The sequence below is a fragment of the Vanacampus margaritifer genome, chromosome 11 (assembly GCF_051991255.1).
Source record: "Vanacampus margaritifer isolate UIUO_Vmar chromosome 11, RoL_Vmar_1.0, whole genome shotgun sequence".
Classification (NCBI taxonomy): domain Eukaryota; kingdom Metazoa; phylum Chordata; class Actinopteri; order Syngnathiformes; family Syngnathidae; genus Vanacampus; species Vanacampus margaritifer.
In genome coordinates, this window is record NC_135442.1 from 21,269,491 (window position 1) to 21,285,068 (window position 15,578).

Consider the following 15,578-nt stretch of genomic DNA (forward strand, 5'->3'; position numbering starts at 1 on the left):
ATTCCCATTCATTATTTTACTACAGAGTAATCTGAAATTTCTTGAACAAAATAAACATTAGAAAAAAAATCTAATCTGAATAACAGCCATATTTTAGAAAGTCATTTAAGTGGTAGTCAGTGTTCCCTTTAGAGGACAAAACCAGCAACAATAGTTCATTTTTAGCGAAAAATTGCAGTTTGTGTGGACCTCACTGGCCAGATTGAACCACTTGATGGGCCGGTTCTGGCCTGCGGGCTGTATGTTTGACATCCCTGTTCTAAAGTGTTAGTTAGGGTTCAATGCTACCGAGCACAGAAGTGCAGCGAACAAACCCTTATGAGACACCATGGAAAAATATTCAACAGGGATGAAAAGAAAGGTGGAGAGAGACAAAAAAAAAACAAAGTCAACAAAGTTAGTTTGTTGTAAATTAATCTATGTATCTTTTTTTTCTTTAATGTAAATAATAATACAATGTAATGCAGAGGTGTACTTCTAAGAATTTTATAGACAAATCATACTCTATAGTTGCGGAGGAGAGAGCTGGGGGCGCAAAATATCTTCTTCCTATGAGAGATTAACAGAAATAACTGAGAAGCACTGTCATGTACAGGTTATTGTTCACATTAATGGTGAAAAAGTTTTGTAATGATTTATCTTGGTCTCGTTTTTTTAATATACAACTAAAACTGCCGTTTGAACAGGGGTGAGTAGACTATTTATATCTACTGTACATAAAAGTTTCATCTTAAAGCTCAAGAACATGCTGTAATTCCCAATCTGTAATTTTCACTGTTTATTGTACTGTCATTATCATACTATATATAATGTGTGTCTTACTGAAGGCGATATGTGTGGCGTCCTCCAACGGGTATCCTCGTTTGGCGGTGCTCACTACGCTGAGGCCAACAGATGCCATCGACTGTTCCCTTGTTTTAAGGAGATGATCACATGTCAACGCTCAGGTTTCGTAAGCTTTCTCCTTTGCAATACAGTGCAAGCTCTAATGTGCAAATAGAAGAATTCCCACCTCTCATTTAAAGCAGAAAAGACTGTGGTAGTGTTTAAGTGTTTTTTGTCTATAGTATATACAGTAAGTGCTTCAGTGTCATGATGGTCGGTGATCGGCAGCAGCCATGATAAGTGGTCAGTGTTGCTAACGCTGTTACTTCTTTTATTTTGCTAGGTTGGTATTTACTGCTTTTGTTGCCATTCACATGTTGGTTTGATAGGCGATATTAAGCCTGCTTCTAGTGAACTAAGGACTTTGACTTAAACCTTCTGTGATGGGTGCAGCACATTTTTGAGTGAAAATGTAGACTGCTATGATCACTGCTTGTATTAGCCACTGGCTGCCATATGTTGTCAGTGCTTTTTTGGGGGGTTCATTTTTCCTTTCGGACAATCATAATTATACCCGAAAAGAAAAAGGGCTGACGGGATGAAGTCGAAGCTGCTTCACATGTGGTACACTGTAATGTTTCACATTATATTAATTGTTAACGTCATTTTCTACAAAAAAAAAAGAAGTTATAAAAGATGCAATAAGAAACGTTAACTACACGTAATTTATGATTTAAACAGAGAGGGAGTGTTTCATTACTTTAAATGTACGACTATCACAACAGTTTAACAATGATACACAATGTAAATGGAATGGAACACAATCCATTCTATGATGCTGGCTAACGTTCATATTTGTCCAATTTAAAACAAACTATATAAACCATATAAAACAACTGTTCAATTGTTCAAGGCTCAAATTGTCATAAAACCTTGATTAACAACTGCAATGCTGAGTTAACATTTTTACATTAACGGTGATTACAAGTGTCTTCAACAATGCCTACCAAAAGAAATTGGAGACAACTGGCAGGTGTTTGAAGACCAATACTATCACCTAGTGGTGTTTTGTACACACTACTGGATTTAACAAAGCCTTGCTATGTTTAATCATTTGGATTGCTCATATTGGGGGGGACAAACGTTTTCCTATGTTGGAATAATTTCTACTGACTTGTGGGTAATACTTTAGATCGTGGGGGCGAACTTTTGAGCTCAAGAGACACATTTAATTTTTAAAATAGGTCAGGTAACAGATGATAAAAAACATAATTTTAAATGTAGATGTATAATAATTAGTAGTGCAACGGATCATCATTGATCCGTGGTCAGTTCGGAACAGGCCCCACGGTTCGGATCGCGAACAATCTGTGGATTGGTTGGTGAGAAAAAAATAACCTTGGTGCACATTCACAGTTGATATTCTGACATGTCAAGGAAGCTGAAACATACTCAACGTAACACGCTAAGCCTAACTTCAAAATAACGTTTACCAAATACATTGACGGCAGTCCAAATTAGTGCCTTAGTACACTTTTACTTTGAAGTTGGCCCACGTTGTGGCGTGATGGCTATCTTGACTTCTCTTGACGTTTCTTTATCGTAGATTGACATTGTAGTTGCGACCAACATCAACACAACACTATACCAAACTCATGTTCAATCGCTAATTTAGGACGCCAAGAAACCGCTAATTAAATACGCCGTCACTGTATGATACGGCAGAAGTCTCTGACGTAAGTGGCTAGCGGCTAGCTGTTAGTATTACCAACGAGTGTCTGGCTGGTAAGTGAGTTTGACAGCTGGTACCTGGCAAAAAATGCAAAAAAGGATCTCTAATCCGTGATCAGATCCAAACCGTGACTTTTGTGATCCTTTGCACCACTAGTAATAATAATATCTGAAATAATTTATTTTAAAAATAAACTTATTCATTCTCATTATTATTAAGAATTCATTAATTTACAACTAATAAGATAATGGATGGATGGATAACTAATTCATAACGTTACATAGAAAAAAGAATACAAAGTTAATAAATACTTATATATACCTATTTGAAGAAAATGCCCAATAGGTCTGATTATAGAACTAAGATGGTCATATGCTTTAGCTAAGCATCTTCACAATATTTTCCTGATGATGGTTCAGTTTTGTTTGACTCATATTTTTCTGGAACATCTGGGTCAGAGTTCAGTCAGAGTTTGGATATTTTGCAGTAATATAATTTTCCTCCAACATTTAGATTTTTTATTTTCAAAACGTGCTCTGAGACAGATGAAAGGAATCAATAAGGTTGTGGTTCTTACGTGGTCAACTGCAGGATGTTCCTATAGCAGCTGTACAGAGAGCTCTCTGCCGCTGTTCTGTACTTTGCTTTGTACTTTGGTCCCACTGTATGGATGATGAACCTTGCTGCCAGATTGAAGCCTTTTGTATGCTTCGCCTCTCCTGTGCGGCATCCTGCAAAGGAAACATAACACCTGCACAGTGTAAAAATATCCCACCATTTTTAGAACACCAGAATGAAACTTGTTAGGCACCTTTAAGTTTGAGTAGCTCATCTTTCAGCTCGGGCCCTGCCAGCTGATGGATGCGTTCTGATACAGGGTTCTTGTCGTTAAGCAGTTCATTGCTGGTGTTGGTAATGGCGGTGCAGTTCAGCAATGCTACATCACCAGTGCTGTAGTCAAGAAGATGGAAATGCAATTGTTTGGCTTCCAAAGTAGTATCAGAGCCATGACAGGCAAATTTTCTCTGCCTTTTGCCTGTTCTCTATGAACAACCCCAAAATAAGACAAAGTTGACCCAGGAAATTTTCGCCATTTGTGGTAGCCATGAGAGAGGCGGACACACACGCACACACACATCAATAAGTAAAAAATTTAGCTAGGTTATGCGTAAAAAAACTGATCTTTTGTGACAGCTCGGATGCTCAATGAGCACATTTAAGTGGTCACAAGGTCAACAGGAGGTTGGTTCCTTGGGGGCACGGCGGTCATGTTAGCATGTCAGGAATGCGAGCATTCCCTATAAACGGATACAGGAGAGTTGCTACCACAAAGAGGTGCTCACACTGAGTCAGTAGCCAAGCTGAGCAGCAGACAGATCATGTGATCTTCCACAAAGAGGAATTATGATGTGGACTCACTCTACAGTACAGACCACAATTTTCCTTCACTGAATACAGTGTAACCTCGATTTAACGCACTAATGGTTTGTGTGGTTTGTGTGTGTGTTTGGGGTGGGGTCCTTTAAAAACAATTATAAACGATTATAATAATAAGTAATAGTATTGTAAATACATATAGAAATATTGACAAAAATTTATATTAAAAAAAAGTAATTTTATATCCCTGTATAGTATTTTCCTTAATGTGATATGAAAGTATTGGCTATTTTCTGGGCTCTTTTCTTCATTGTTATGATTTTTTTTTAAATAAAATATATATTCCGTATTCCATATTGTTGCTACTCTAGTTTCCTCCCACATTCCAAAGACATGCATGGTAGTTTAATTAAACACTCCAAATTGTCCATAGGTGTGATTGTGAGTGTGGATGGTTGTTTGTCTCTGTGTGCCCTGCAATTGGCTGGCAACCAGTTCAGGGTGTACCCCGCCTACTGCCCGAAGCCAGCTGTGATAGGCTCCAGCGTCCCCCGTGACCCTTGTGAGGATAAGCGGTTAAGAAAATGGATGGATGGATATTTTATATAGACTACACAAAAGGAAAGTATGGTGGAAAGTATGGTAGTATAATTACTTTTCACAGAATGCAGTAAAGTGAAAATATTTTAAATAAATACAACACAGTAGTGTTAATTTTGTCAACAAAAACTAAATAAAAATCATTTTGTCAACCCACATTTTTCACTGGACTAAAACGAGACTAGACTAGATTAAGACCTTCATTAATAAAGAATAACTGTGACTAAATCAGTACGCAATTACGTCGACAAAAGAAGACGAGACAAAAATGTACTTCACTTAATAAAAACTGGACTAAAATCTATGGACATTTTAGTTCATGAACAAAAACGAGACAAAAATTATTTGATTTTGCAAAGTCTTGTCTGCTAATCTGTGACTGTGACACTGTCATGTGACACACAGTGACACACACCCTTTCAAACCTGCAGCTAGCGAGTGCAACATGCACAAACATATCGGACAGACAGGAGGTTAAAAAAGGTTGAAAAGGTTAAAAAAAAAAACTGTAAATTATTTTTTAAAAGTATTATAATTTAAAAAATTATAGTTGTAGTAACAATCCAACGGCTATAACGTTCCAACAATAATGTTAATCCGACCGCTAACTAACTAATGCTGGCTAATTTACTAGCTCATAACATGTAGCCATAGTAGCCACTTGTTGATATACTGTAATTGTGTGTGAAGTTGTTTTTTATTAAAAATATGAGAGAAAATTTGGTGGGAAATATTTTTGCATCCAAAATGTTCATAATAATCTGCTGAAAAAAATACAGGGGTTAAATGATTGTCCTGACAAAACTACACCAAAACATTGATAGTTTTTGTTGACTAAAACTAGACGAATAAAATTATGTTTTCTTGGACTAAAATGCTAAATTTATAGTAGACTAAAAATGGACTCAATAAAAACAGGATGAGGTTGACTATGATAAAAACTAGCAAGCGTGATTGAAACTTGATTAAAACTGAGACTAATTTTAAAAATGGCGGCTAAAATTAACATTACAACACAGGGCTTCAAGTAATATTAATGTATAATAATGATAATAATAATGCATTGGATTTGTATAGCGCTTTTCTATCTAATCAGATACTCAAAGATGCTTTACAATGGAACAGATACATTATTCATGCACTTACACATACATCCACACTGTGGTGGCGGTAAATTAATTAAGTAGCCACAGCTGCCCTGAGGCAGGCTGACGGAAGCGTGGCTGCTAGTGTGCGCCTACGGCCCCTCCGACCACCACCAAACATTTGCACCTTCCATACACCAGTACGTATGCCCACCATTCCATTTGAGTCCACTTCTAATAAATTAACTGTTTCAGAGGTTGAGTTTTAGGAGCACAAAATTGTGACTGTGATGTCTCAGTACGCTGAACATTAGGGACACCATATACTGTAAAAGGACTACATGATAAAGATGACATATAACAAAGAATGCAGATGGATACTGTTTACAAATAGAGAGAGGAATAATGTGTTGGCTCTGTGTGCTAAGCTGCAAAAGCAATTAAAACAAATAATTACAATTGTAAAAACTTTGAAACTGTTTGATATTATGGTAGAACAGCACTTAATTTCCCTGAATAATTTGCTTTATTTAAGTCTTTAAAATGGCTGCCCAAACATTTTGGACATTTTGTTTGGTCTTGGTCTTCCACTTCTATAGTGCTTTTGAGCACACCAGTGAAATAGACTGTCTCATTCTCACTGATATGTGATGAGAATTTGTTTTTCTGAATTGCAGTGAATTCAATTCCACTTCCGGCAATTTGGTTTCAATTCGACATGCTGTGGGGTGGGGTCAGGTCAATCCAAATTCAAATTCATCCATTGAATTGAATTGAATTCTGAATTTTGTACAGCCCTGTAATACACTATGTATACACTACTGTATGTAGATCAGGGGTCACCAACTCTGGTCCTCGAGGGCACCTCTACAGCATGTTTTGGAAGTTTCCCTCCTCCAACGCACCTGATTCAAATGATCAGGATCATTATCAGGCTTCTGCAGAGCTTGCTAATCATATGAATCAGGTGTGTTGGAGGGTGGAAACATCCAAAACATGCTGGATAGGTGCCCTCGAGGACCCGAGTTGGTAACCCTTTATGCATCTTAAAAAAATTAAGCCAACTGCATGTTTTCCCAATGAAATCTGAGGCTTCTCTTCTTGTTTTATAAAATGATAGTTTACAAATACAAACATTTTGCATTTGCACTTACTGTACATTGCTTTGCATTAAAACAAAGGGCCGTTTGATATGACATTAGGCTGTATGTAGCCCCTAAACTACAGTAAGTTTGACATCCCTGATACATTTTTCAGTCAACCAGACAGATACTATACATTTAGAATGGTTTGACCTTAATGGAGGTCTGGACTGCAGCGACTGACATTCATGTTCACTGTTATGTGGTATGTGGCTTGGTTCTTTGTGATATTAAAGTCAGTGATCACATCATTTAGAGGCCAGTCAGTCTAATTTGTAAATAATCGTGCCATCTTCTTTTAGTGAAGTGGAGTGATTAGGCTAATCATCAAGTGGGTATGTTTCTTTAAATGTTTTGTTTTTACCTTACAAATTGATGTAAAACATCATGAAGTTGTTAAAAATGTTTTGTTTTTACCTTACAAATTGATGTAAAACATCATGAAGTTGTTAAATATGTTAGTGTGTTTTTTTCCAGAAAGACTCACAAGAGGATGATTTTGCAGTTGATGTCTGGCCTGAAGGGGAAGGGCGAAGGGAAGGACTGCTGGCTGAGCAGGCTGTCACTCAGATCCTGCGGAATGTGCTCACCATCGTCTTCCAGCTCCTGCCACGTGGGGAGGGTCTGGATGTCCACAAACTGGGAGCGAGCACCCAGAGGATCCATCCTCTCGGGCATGCCAGGTTCAAGCCTTCATGAAAAGCCCTAATTAGCAACATAGGAGCATGCTTGGAATTTATTTTACTTTTTAACTTTGTTCGATAACATTGCGGTTGCTTGATCAGTCGGCTCTTAAAATTCATCCAGGAATCATAGGCTGCACTCCTTTTCCTTAATAAGTATTTTGTTTCCATAGATGACTTCTTACAAATTTACCCACCTCACTTTTTATACAATATTCATGCACACGTCCAACTCAGCGCATCTTAATGGAATTATTAGCCATTATTTTGTACTATACTGCACTAGTGGGCTTCGTCCCATCAAGCCCTTGACATAAGTAAAGGTCTTTGCTGAGGTACATTATGTCTGACTATTCATGGCTGTAGTTCCACACAGCACTACTGCTTTAGATACCACATCGAATTATCACCTTAAACGTCCTTGAAAACGATTATTGATGTGTTTTCGACACAATCTTCTTGAGTCGTTTTATGAATGCATTCGCAAGAGGCCAGTGGGCAATTTAAAGTTTCCATTTACGTACCTAAGCTGTTGTAGTGGCCAGAGGCAGTGGTGGGTGTCCACGTCAAATACAAAAAAAATAAAAAATAAACCTCGCACCAACAATTTCAATTAAATACGCAACATACACTCGAAAACAAAGACGAATGTGTTAATTGATTTGGTTTTTCGGATAGCCGTCATGCTAGGAGTTACGTCAGTGTAATTCAAAAGCACGAGGACTACCCTAATCTAAATCCGGTTTCTACTTTCAATTTAAAACTCTTGTCTTCTCATTTTAAATGCCATCGTGGCTGATATACTTTACAATAATGTACAGTATACGAAACCTATACCTTACAATTGTGGATCAAATTTAAGATGTGGTTGTTGTTAATGGCCATACTACGCCCACGCAAACTATAGTCATATGTTCATGTGACGTTAAAAAGCTTTTATTTTGTAAAAGATTGTTGTCTTATTTACGTTTCTCCAGTACACTGACACAACAGGCACTTCCGCTTAACTACAAGTCAGCTGAGTAATAACACGTCTTCTGTTTTCGTGGAAGTTGTTTTTTTTCCTTCGAAAGTCACTTCTCTGAACGGAGATTGAGAGCGGAACTTGCTCTTTTCAAACCACTGGTTGTCAGAAACGCTAGTGCACTGACCCCGATTCCCGATTTGACCACACGCACGCACGCACACACACACACACACACACACACACACACACACACACGCACACGCACACGCACACACACACACACACACACACACACACACACACACACACGCACACACGGTCTCCTGGGTGGTAGTGATAGGGCAAATGAAGCTTATTGAATACTCGAAGCGTTCCATCAAATTGGTTCATAAAAAGGTTCTACTCGTGAGCCTTCATGTGCACACAAACCCCCCCCTGGTGGCCGAAATTAAAACTGTAATTTGAACTACTTTGCCTTTTTGCGGTCTTGTACGGCTTGGAAGTTGCAACAGTGTTGGTTTAGGAACAAATACAATTACACATGCTTTAGTTGCCAATTGGTATTTTTATTTATTTAATTGAAATTCAGTGTTATTAGTTTTGTGTTATTAATTTGGGTATTGTTTATTATGTTGTAGTGCTGTGCTTCATACAAAGTTCAGGAGCCAGATATAAAGTCACATGATTTATTTTTGACAATTTGACATGTAAAAAGGTACTTTCCCGTCAGGTTGTGTACCGAGTGGCTCGAGGATGGACAGTTATTTATTTATTTATCTATTTTAAATATTTTTTAAATAGTTTGTGAAAGTAGTTTTGTTGCCTTTCAAAACTAAAATTCTGCAACGTAATTTACATAAAACAAATTATTATTATGTTATCCTTGGATGACGTCATACTACGAGACAGGTCGCTCGCCACTACACCTGCGGTCGTAAGCTGGTCTCTCCGTTTGTATTCACGTAGTCTCACTCAAACAAAAGCCAAAATCATAGAATGCCGAAAACTCAAGCAAAACTAATGCCTTTATTTGATTGATCTTGTAAACATAATCACAGCATACTGCGTGCTAGCCTAGCTTCAATTGAAATGTAGTGACACAAGTTGTAATCAGCCTCGCAACTACGATGAAGTCTGACATTTTGGCGCAGGTGAATCTGAGGACGCGGGGAAGATGTCAGTTTCATAAAGACCGCTATCCACTTTCACCGCAGCAAAAATCCCCGGTAAAACTAACGTTCCTCTTCCATTGGGACGGCGCATGGAGCTTCTGCTCCAACTACTAATGCGTTTAAGGCACACAGAATATGTTGTAATTTGTAACTCTCACTCAGAATTTTAATAAAATCTTCCTGAAGACTCCAACTTGTTGCACGTATTCGATTATACCTGAATTGTAATATACTTAAAAATATATGTGGAAATTGCTACATGACCTTTGTTTTTATTTTAACTAAACAGCTCGTTTTGGGGGGTTTGCGGTCAGAGTAAGGTCCTAATAAGAAACAGGTAGCAGTGTGTTCAGAAATTAGGTCGACAATGAAGAACCAAAAAAAAAAAAGAAAAAGAAAAAAAAACAATCACAGCATTTTCTCAAAAACAAACAATGTAGCTTGCTGAGATGTGGCAGTTATTAGTGTTGTTCCAATACCGTTTTTTTGGCCCCCGATGCTGATTCCGATACCCAACTTTGCAGTATCGGCCGATGCTGATACCTAAAGTTTTTTTTTTCTCAACGTGAAAAAGTTGTCCTGCCATTGGTTCAGAGCATTCAAGGGCCAATAGGATATCTTGGCTCGACATGCAGTAAACATGTCACACATCAGTGAATGTTGTGCACGAGCAGGACACAAGATGCTGCATCCAAAGTCCTATATTAGCATCGGAATTAATGGTATCGGCATGTTACTTGTTAGTAGTCACCGATACCGATATCACCGTTTTAATGCAGTATCGGGGCCTCTGCTGATACCAGTATCAGTATCGGAACAACACTAGCAGTTATAATAATTGATTGCTAAATTGTGGGTACAGATTGCTAAACTGTGGGAACAGATTACTAAACTGTGGGTACATATTAGTAAACTGTAGGAATAGAGTAGTAAACTGTGGGAACAGATTAGTAAAAAAATTAATAAATTCATACCCTGGCACCAGAGGGGCTCGTACAAACTGTCCACAAGTAGTGATTAAAAAACAAAACGGTAACAAAGTAATATAATAAACATACAAAACAAAATAGTTTTCTTATTAGAACTCCCTTCATACTGGCATTGACATACAGGAGGTCCAGAGTTTTATTCCCTCTTATTGCACAGTCTAAAAATGATTTGTGTCATGATTTGTGTTATGCTTAGGTTTGTTGTTTTGGCTTTGTGTCCTGTTTTGCTTGTTAGGTTTTGTTTGCACCTGTACTCATCATCCTGTTCCCTTGTGTCAGCCAATCATCTCCCCCAGTCACTTGTGTCTTATCCAAGTGTCTTTCGTTATCACGTCAGTTGGCTTGTATTTAGTTTCCTGGTTCCGTTCAGTCTTGGTTGTAGCATTGTTGCTGTCACCGCTCTTGTGTTTTGTTGTTGTTACTTCAATTTTTGGTCTTTTCAGAACTTTGTTGATTTTGTTTATTTAGAGTTTTACCCAGTACCCCTGTTAGTAGTGATGGTAAACTGAAGCATCATGAAGCAATGAGGCCTTCCATCCAACTGGTTCGCTCCTGGGCCGAAGCATCATGAGGCTTCATTTGTTCTATTGCGCCTTCATGTGGAAAATAAATGTCATGACAGATAGTGATTAAAATGATACCATGGATTTGATGGGGTTAAAAGGGCAGGGAGTTGTGATGTGAATGAATGTGCGTGTGTTACTTGAAAGAATGATTGCTTTATTTTAGACATTGACATATAAACAAGGAACAAGACACACCTTTCATTCATTTTTATTGAGGAAAACTAGCATTTCCAAAGTTTTTGGCTTTAAACGGTTTCTTATTTTGGATAGGATTTCTTCTGCTTTTGAAAATAGTCTTTCGCAAGGGACGGATGAGGCTGGGGTACAGAGAAAGGTTATTGCTAGTTTGTAGAGGTTTGGGTGGACAAGTTGGGTGGACAAGCTCCCAGTAGTCCAGGGGGTTTGACGTCCTGCTTATGTTGGGTTCCCCCAGGTAAGTGTGGACCTCCACAGTCGCATCTGCGGTCTCACTCTGGGTCCTCCTCTGCATGACTGTGTGGTCCAATCGCCGCCACAGTTTGTCACCTAAGACACGACAAACAGACGAACAGCCAACAGGCAGTTCTAGCTGCCCATTGTAGAGATGGGAGCAAAAGAATGCCTTATCCCACAATAATGCACCGCCGCTCATTTCCTATTGCTTAATTAACACCATTAGAATGTATCGAATATTACCTTGCTCCACAGGCTGGGAAACTTCTGATGTGTCCGGTTGTGTTGATGAAGATGATGGGTTGGAGGAGGAGGAGGAGGAGGAAGATGCCCTGTGCCGGATCACTGTCGCACATTCAGCTGTGAGCCTCCTCTCAGCCTCTTGTGCTTTATTGGGGCTAAAGAGTGTTCTCTCTGTACCCAAGTTCTTTAGAACAAAGTTTACACGTCACCTTTTGAAACATCAGCAAGTAGAAGAAAGACATTAAAACGAGGGATACACTGTGTTGTCACAATAATTTACAATATATATTCACACTGGTTATTATAATTTGTACCTTTTTAGGAGAGATCTGCTCAAAATGATCCCAGACAGGGGATGTTCTCTTCTTTTTCGTTGCGGGTGCGTCCATTGCAAAACGAATCCGATTGAGGTTTGAAGATGCGAGTTGGGTGTGTCAGTGTCACCTGTGAGCTCATTGTCGTCTCGGTGCGCCTTTTTATGTCGAATCACCCGCGAAACGATGTGTTGGCGATGACGTAGGAAGCCCGTCTCGCGAGGCTTCGGACGTAGCAACGCGCGTTCTGAGGCTTCGGGCGTGGCCACAAGCGTTCCGAGGCTTCGGGCGTGGCCACAAGCGTAATCAACACATGCCTCGATGCGCGCTTTGCAGATTTTTTTCCGGTTTACTCGGCACACGCATCGGCGCCTCGGCACAGTAGGGCACATCACTACCTGTTAGTGTTTTTGTTAGATAAATTGTGTTTAGTATTACACACATCCCTGCCGTGGTTCTCCTGCCTCCCTGCATTTGGATCCTCCACCCCATTGTGACAATTAGTTGATGAGAGAACATGGTTTAAAAACATAATGTTGGTTAAAAACTAAACAAAACCCCATCGTAGATTATATCTTTAATGTTTTTCATATTTCTCAGTTTAATATTTTCATATTCTCGAACTCTTGATATTCTAGTACTTCTGCACACCTACATTGTACACTACGTTGGTCCTCAAGTGAAAAATGCAAATAAATACATAATTAATAAAACACAACAACAAATAACTCAACACAGCAGCAAATGAAAACACAAAAGCAAACAAACAAGTTAATCCAACATCAACAATAACTTGACCACCCTCCACCCCGATTGTACGATATAAGAGCAAGTATTAGACATTATAGGGGTTCAATGGTTTAAATTGTGGTAAAGTTATTCCAAGAAGTTTAAATATTTTTGATTTAGTTTTTTGGGTTATGGTTTTAATTTACCACTCTTCCTCTCTGTGTCTAGTCAACCAGGCTGTTGGTGTAGCAGTTGAGGAGGGAGAAGAGAGAGACTTAGCATATATACATACATTCATACATACATACATACATATGTTTATACCTCACCACAATAATTTGGTATATGCGCAACCTACTTCCACATTCAACAAAACGTGGACTGCCGCCTTGCTCGAGTGAATGGCGAAGGGCAGCGTGACATAGCACCTGTGGGAACACAGGGTGTTTTATAAGTCTGTGTCTACTTACGTTAGCTAATATCTCAATGACTGTTGAAAATATGGAAACCCAAATTATATTTCCTGAAAGCTATTGATCTTAAGTTTTTGTAGCAAAAAAATGAAAACAAAAATCCAAGAAATTAATGTTTCATATTACACTTTTCACTCATGTTCAATATGCAAGCCTTTAGTTATGACCTACATCAAACAGGTATTCTATTTTCCTGCCAAAAGTTTTGAAAATTCTAACCATATTCTACAGTGCCCCTGACTCTTTCTTATCCAACTCTAAGACACAAAACATGTTCTGTTTCCCAGTGAATGACATTATCAATAAATACCAATGAAAGTGGAAAAACATTGTGATGTAACAACGACCTGACAAGACCACTGCAGCAAAAAACAAGTGAAGCTGGTTTTATCTTGCTACCCTTGTCAGTTCCCAAGTTTTTTTTTAAGTGACAGATTTATGATACACACTGTACAATGTATATTTTAACACAAGATGTCAGCACAGAGCCACCAAAGATGACAATAGCCAATGTAATCTTTTAATTAATTGCAGAAATTAGAGTAGGCCAAGCTAGTGACACTTTTCTCATCCACAACCTGCACTGAAAAAATGTAAATGTGACATTAATATATAAGTATGTATAGTTAATAATAATGTTGAATATCATCAGAATGAGTATTTGATTTGACAGCATCAAAATTCATTAGTAAAAATTCAACAGAAATCTTTGTCTGAAATACTCATACTAAAATTAAACTGTCTTTGAAATAAATTAGTATTTGAATCACAGATTACATTATTTAAATGTTTCAACAAGATTTTTGGGAATGCACTACTGATATCAATAAGCTTGAAGTATATGTAATTATCAAACAAGTCAACTCAATTTTATTGGACAGTTACTAAATGTTAAAAAAAATCAAGTACCGTCCGTGAGTGACGTCATTCCCTGGAGGCCGGCGCAGATGTGTTGGCGGCATTTGAGCTTCAACTTGACCTGACCGTCCGTAAGTACCTGATTTTTCATTACAGCGTTCCTAACTACTTTCTCAAGCCTGACATGAGCATGAAACTAAGTTGTTAACTCTTTGACTGCCAGACGTTTTCAGAAACGGGATGTCGCCAGTGCCAGTCGATTTAAGCATTTTGACTGATCTTCCAAGGTCCACAGAAAATGTTGTGTTTGGACTATGGAAACACACATACTACCAAATGAAAGATTGAACTCTCATCTTTCATCAGAAAAAAAAGTTTGTTTCTACCTTATTCCGTTCTTCAGTAATCAACAATAGAAAATGGTTACTTTCACCGAAATGCTCTGTTTTGAAACAAAAAGCGGAGAAAAAGAGCTTTTTGTGAAACGATGTTATTTCATGCACTCTAGTGAATTGTACACTTCTTTTTGTCCATGAATGATGCCACAAACACCTAAATAGTGCTTTACTTCTGTAATACACCACCACCAACAATGAAAAAGTGTTTTTAGATTGCAAAATACGTTTATTTCCATTCAACAGTGTAACAATTTGACAAAACAATTTCGCAAACTATTTACAAATGTGTGCAACTGTGGTACTATTTACAATTATGTGGATGTTTCAAATACAGTTTTTCTTTTTGTAACACTGCCCTGCGTGCAAGGAGACGGAGCAGGATTTGCACAATAGATACGTTTCACTTCGATTGTTCGTTTCGCGTGCAGACGTTACACTTTCTTGACGGCCTTTTTTTTCGGGGAATAGCAAGTAACAGACTGTACCCACTACTCCGATGAATATGCATTGGACTCGGGGCACTCTTCGTCGTCCGATTGAACGTCCCCCTGAGCGTGCTCGGTTGTGCTCTGCGTTTTCCGGTGTTAATATCGCTAGCCCGTGAACCTTTATGACGTCGCCATAGCCGCCGCGTCAGCGCTTCCAACTTTGGCGTCAACCTCGGAGTCACCATCATCATCATCATCGATGATGATCATCGTCGTCATCAATGTGCTCTTTAGCGTTGGTCGATGCCTTTCGTCTTTGAAAAAAATTCCCAAGTGTGAGCTTGCAACCATTGTCCCCTCTAGCTCCGCCTCACGTCTTCTACTGACGCCTACCCAATCTTGTCAAATAGAGGCATTGCTGCCATCTAGGGGCCAAAAATAGTCATTAGGCTAACTAGATCTGCTTGAAAATTTCCCCACAGCTGGCCAAGGCTTTCCTCCACCCGTTTCCCCCCCAAAAAAATAATAATTGGAGAACGTCTTTTAACGTCCTTGGCAGCCCTCC

General features: G+C 38.6%; 1 protein-coding gene across 2 annotated transcripts in view; it reads right to left on the bottom strand.

Moving 5' to 3' along the window:
* gdap2 (ganglioside induced differentiation associated protein 2) overlaps window positions 1-8,142 on the bottom strand; it is a 51,422-nt gene extending 43,280 nt beyond the window's left edge. The window contains exons 1-5 of one of the 2 annotated variants that reach the window (XM_077580506.1): window positions 7,969-8,142; window positions 7,249-7,452; window positions 3,369-3,508; window positions 3,135-3,288; window positions 823-911 (exon numbers count right to left, since the gene is read on the bottom strand). In XM_077580506.1, the coding sequence (XP_077436632.1) occupies window positions 823-911; window positions 3,135-3,288; window positions 3,369-3,508; window positions 7,249-7,439 (574 nt within the window). In that variant the 5' untranslated portion in view covers window positions 7,440-7,452; window positions 7,969-8,142. Of the gene's footprint in view, window positions 1-822; window positions 912-3,134; window positions 3,289-3,368; window positions 3,509-7,248; window positions 7,467-7,968 lie in introns of both variants that reach the window. The other variant, XM_077580507.1, reaches the window with a different exon arrangement.
* Between the last annotated feature and the right edge of the window lie 7,436 nt (window positions 8,143-15,578).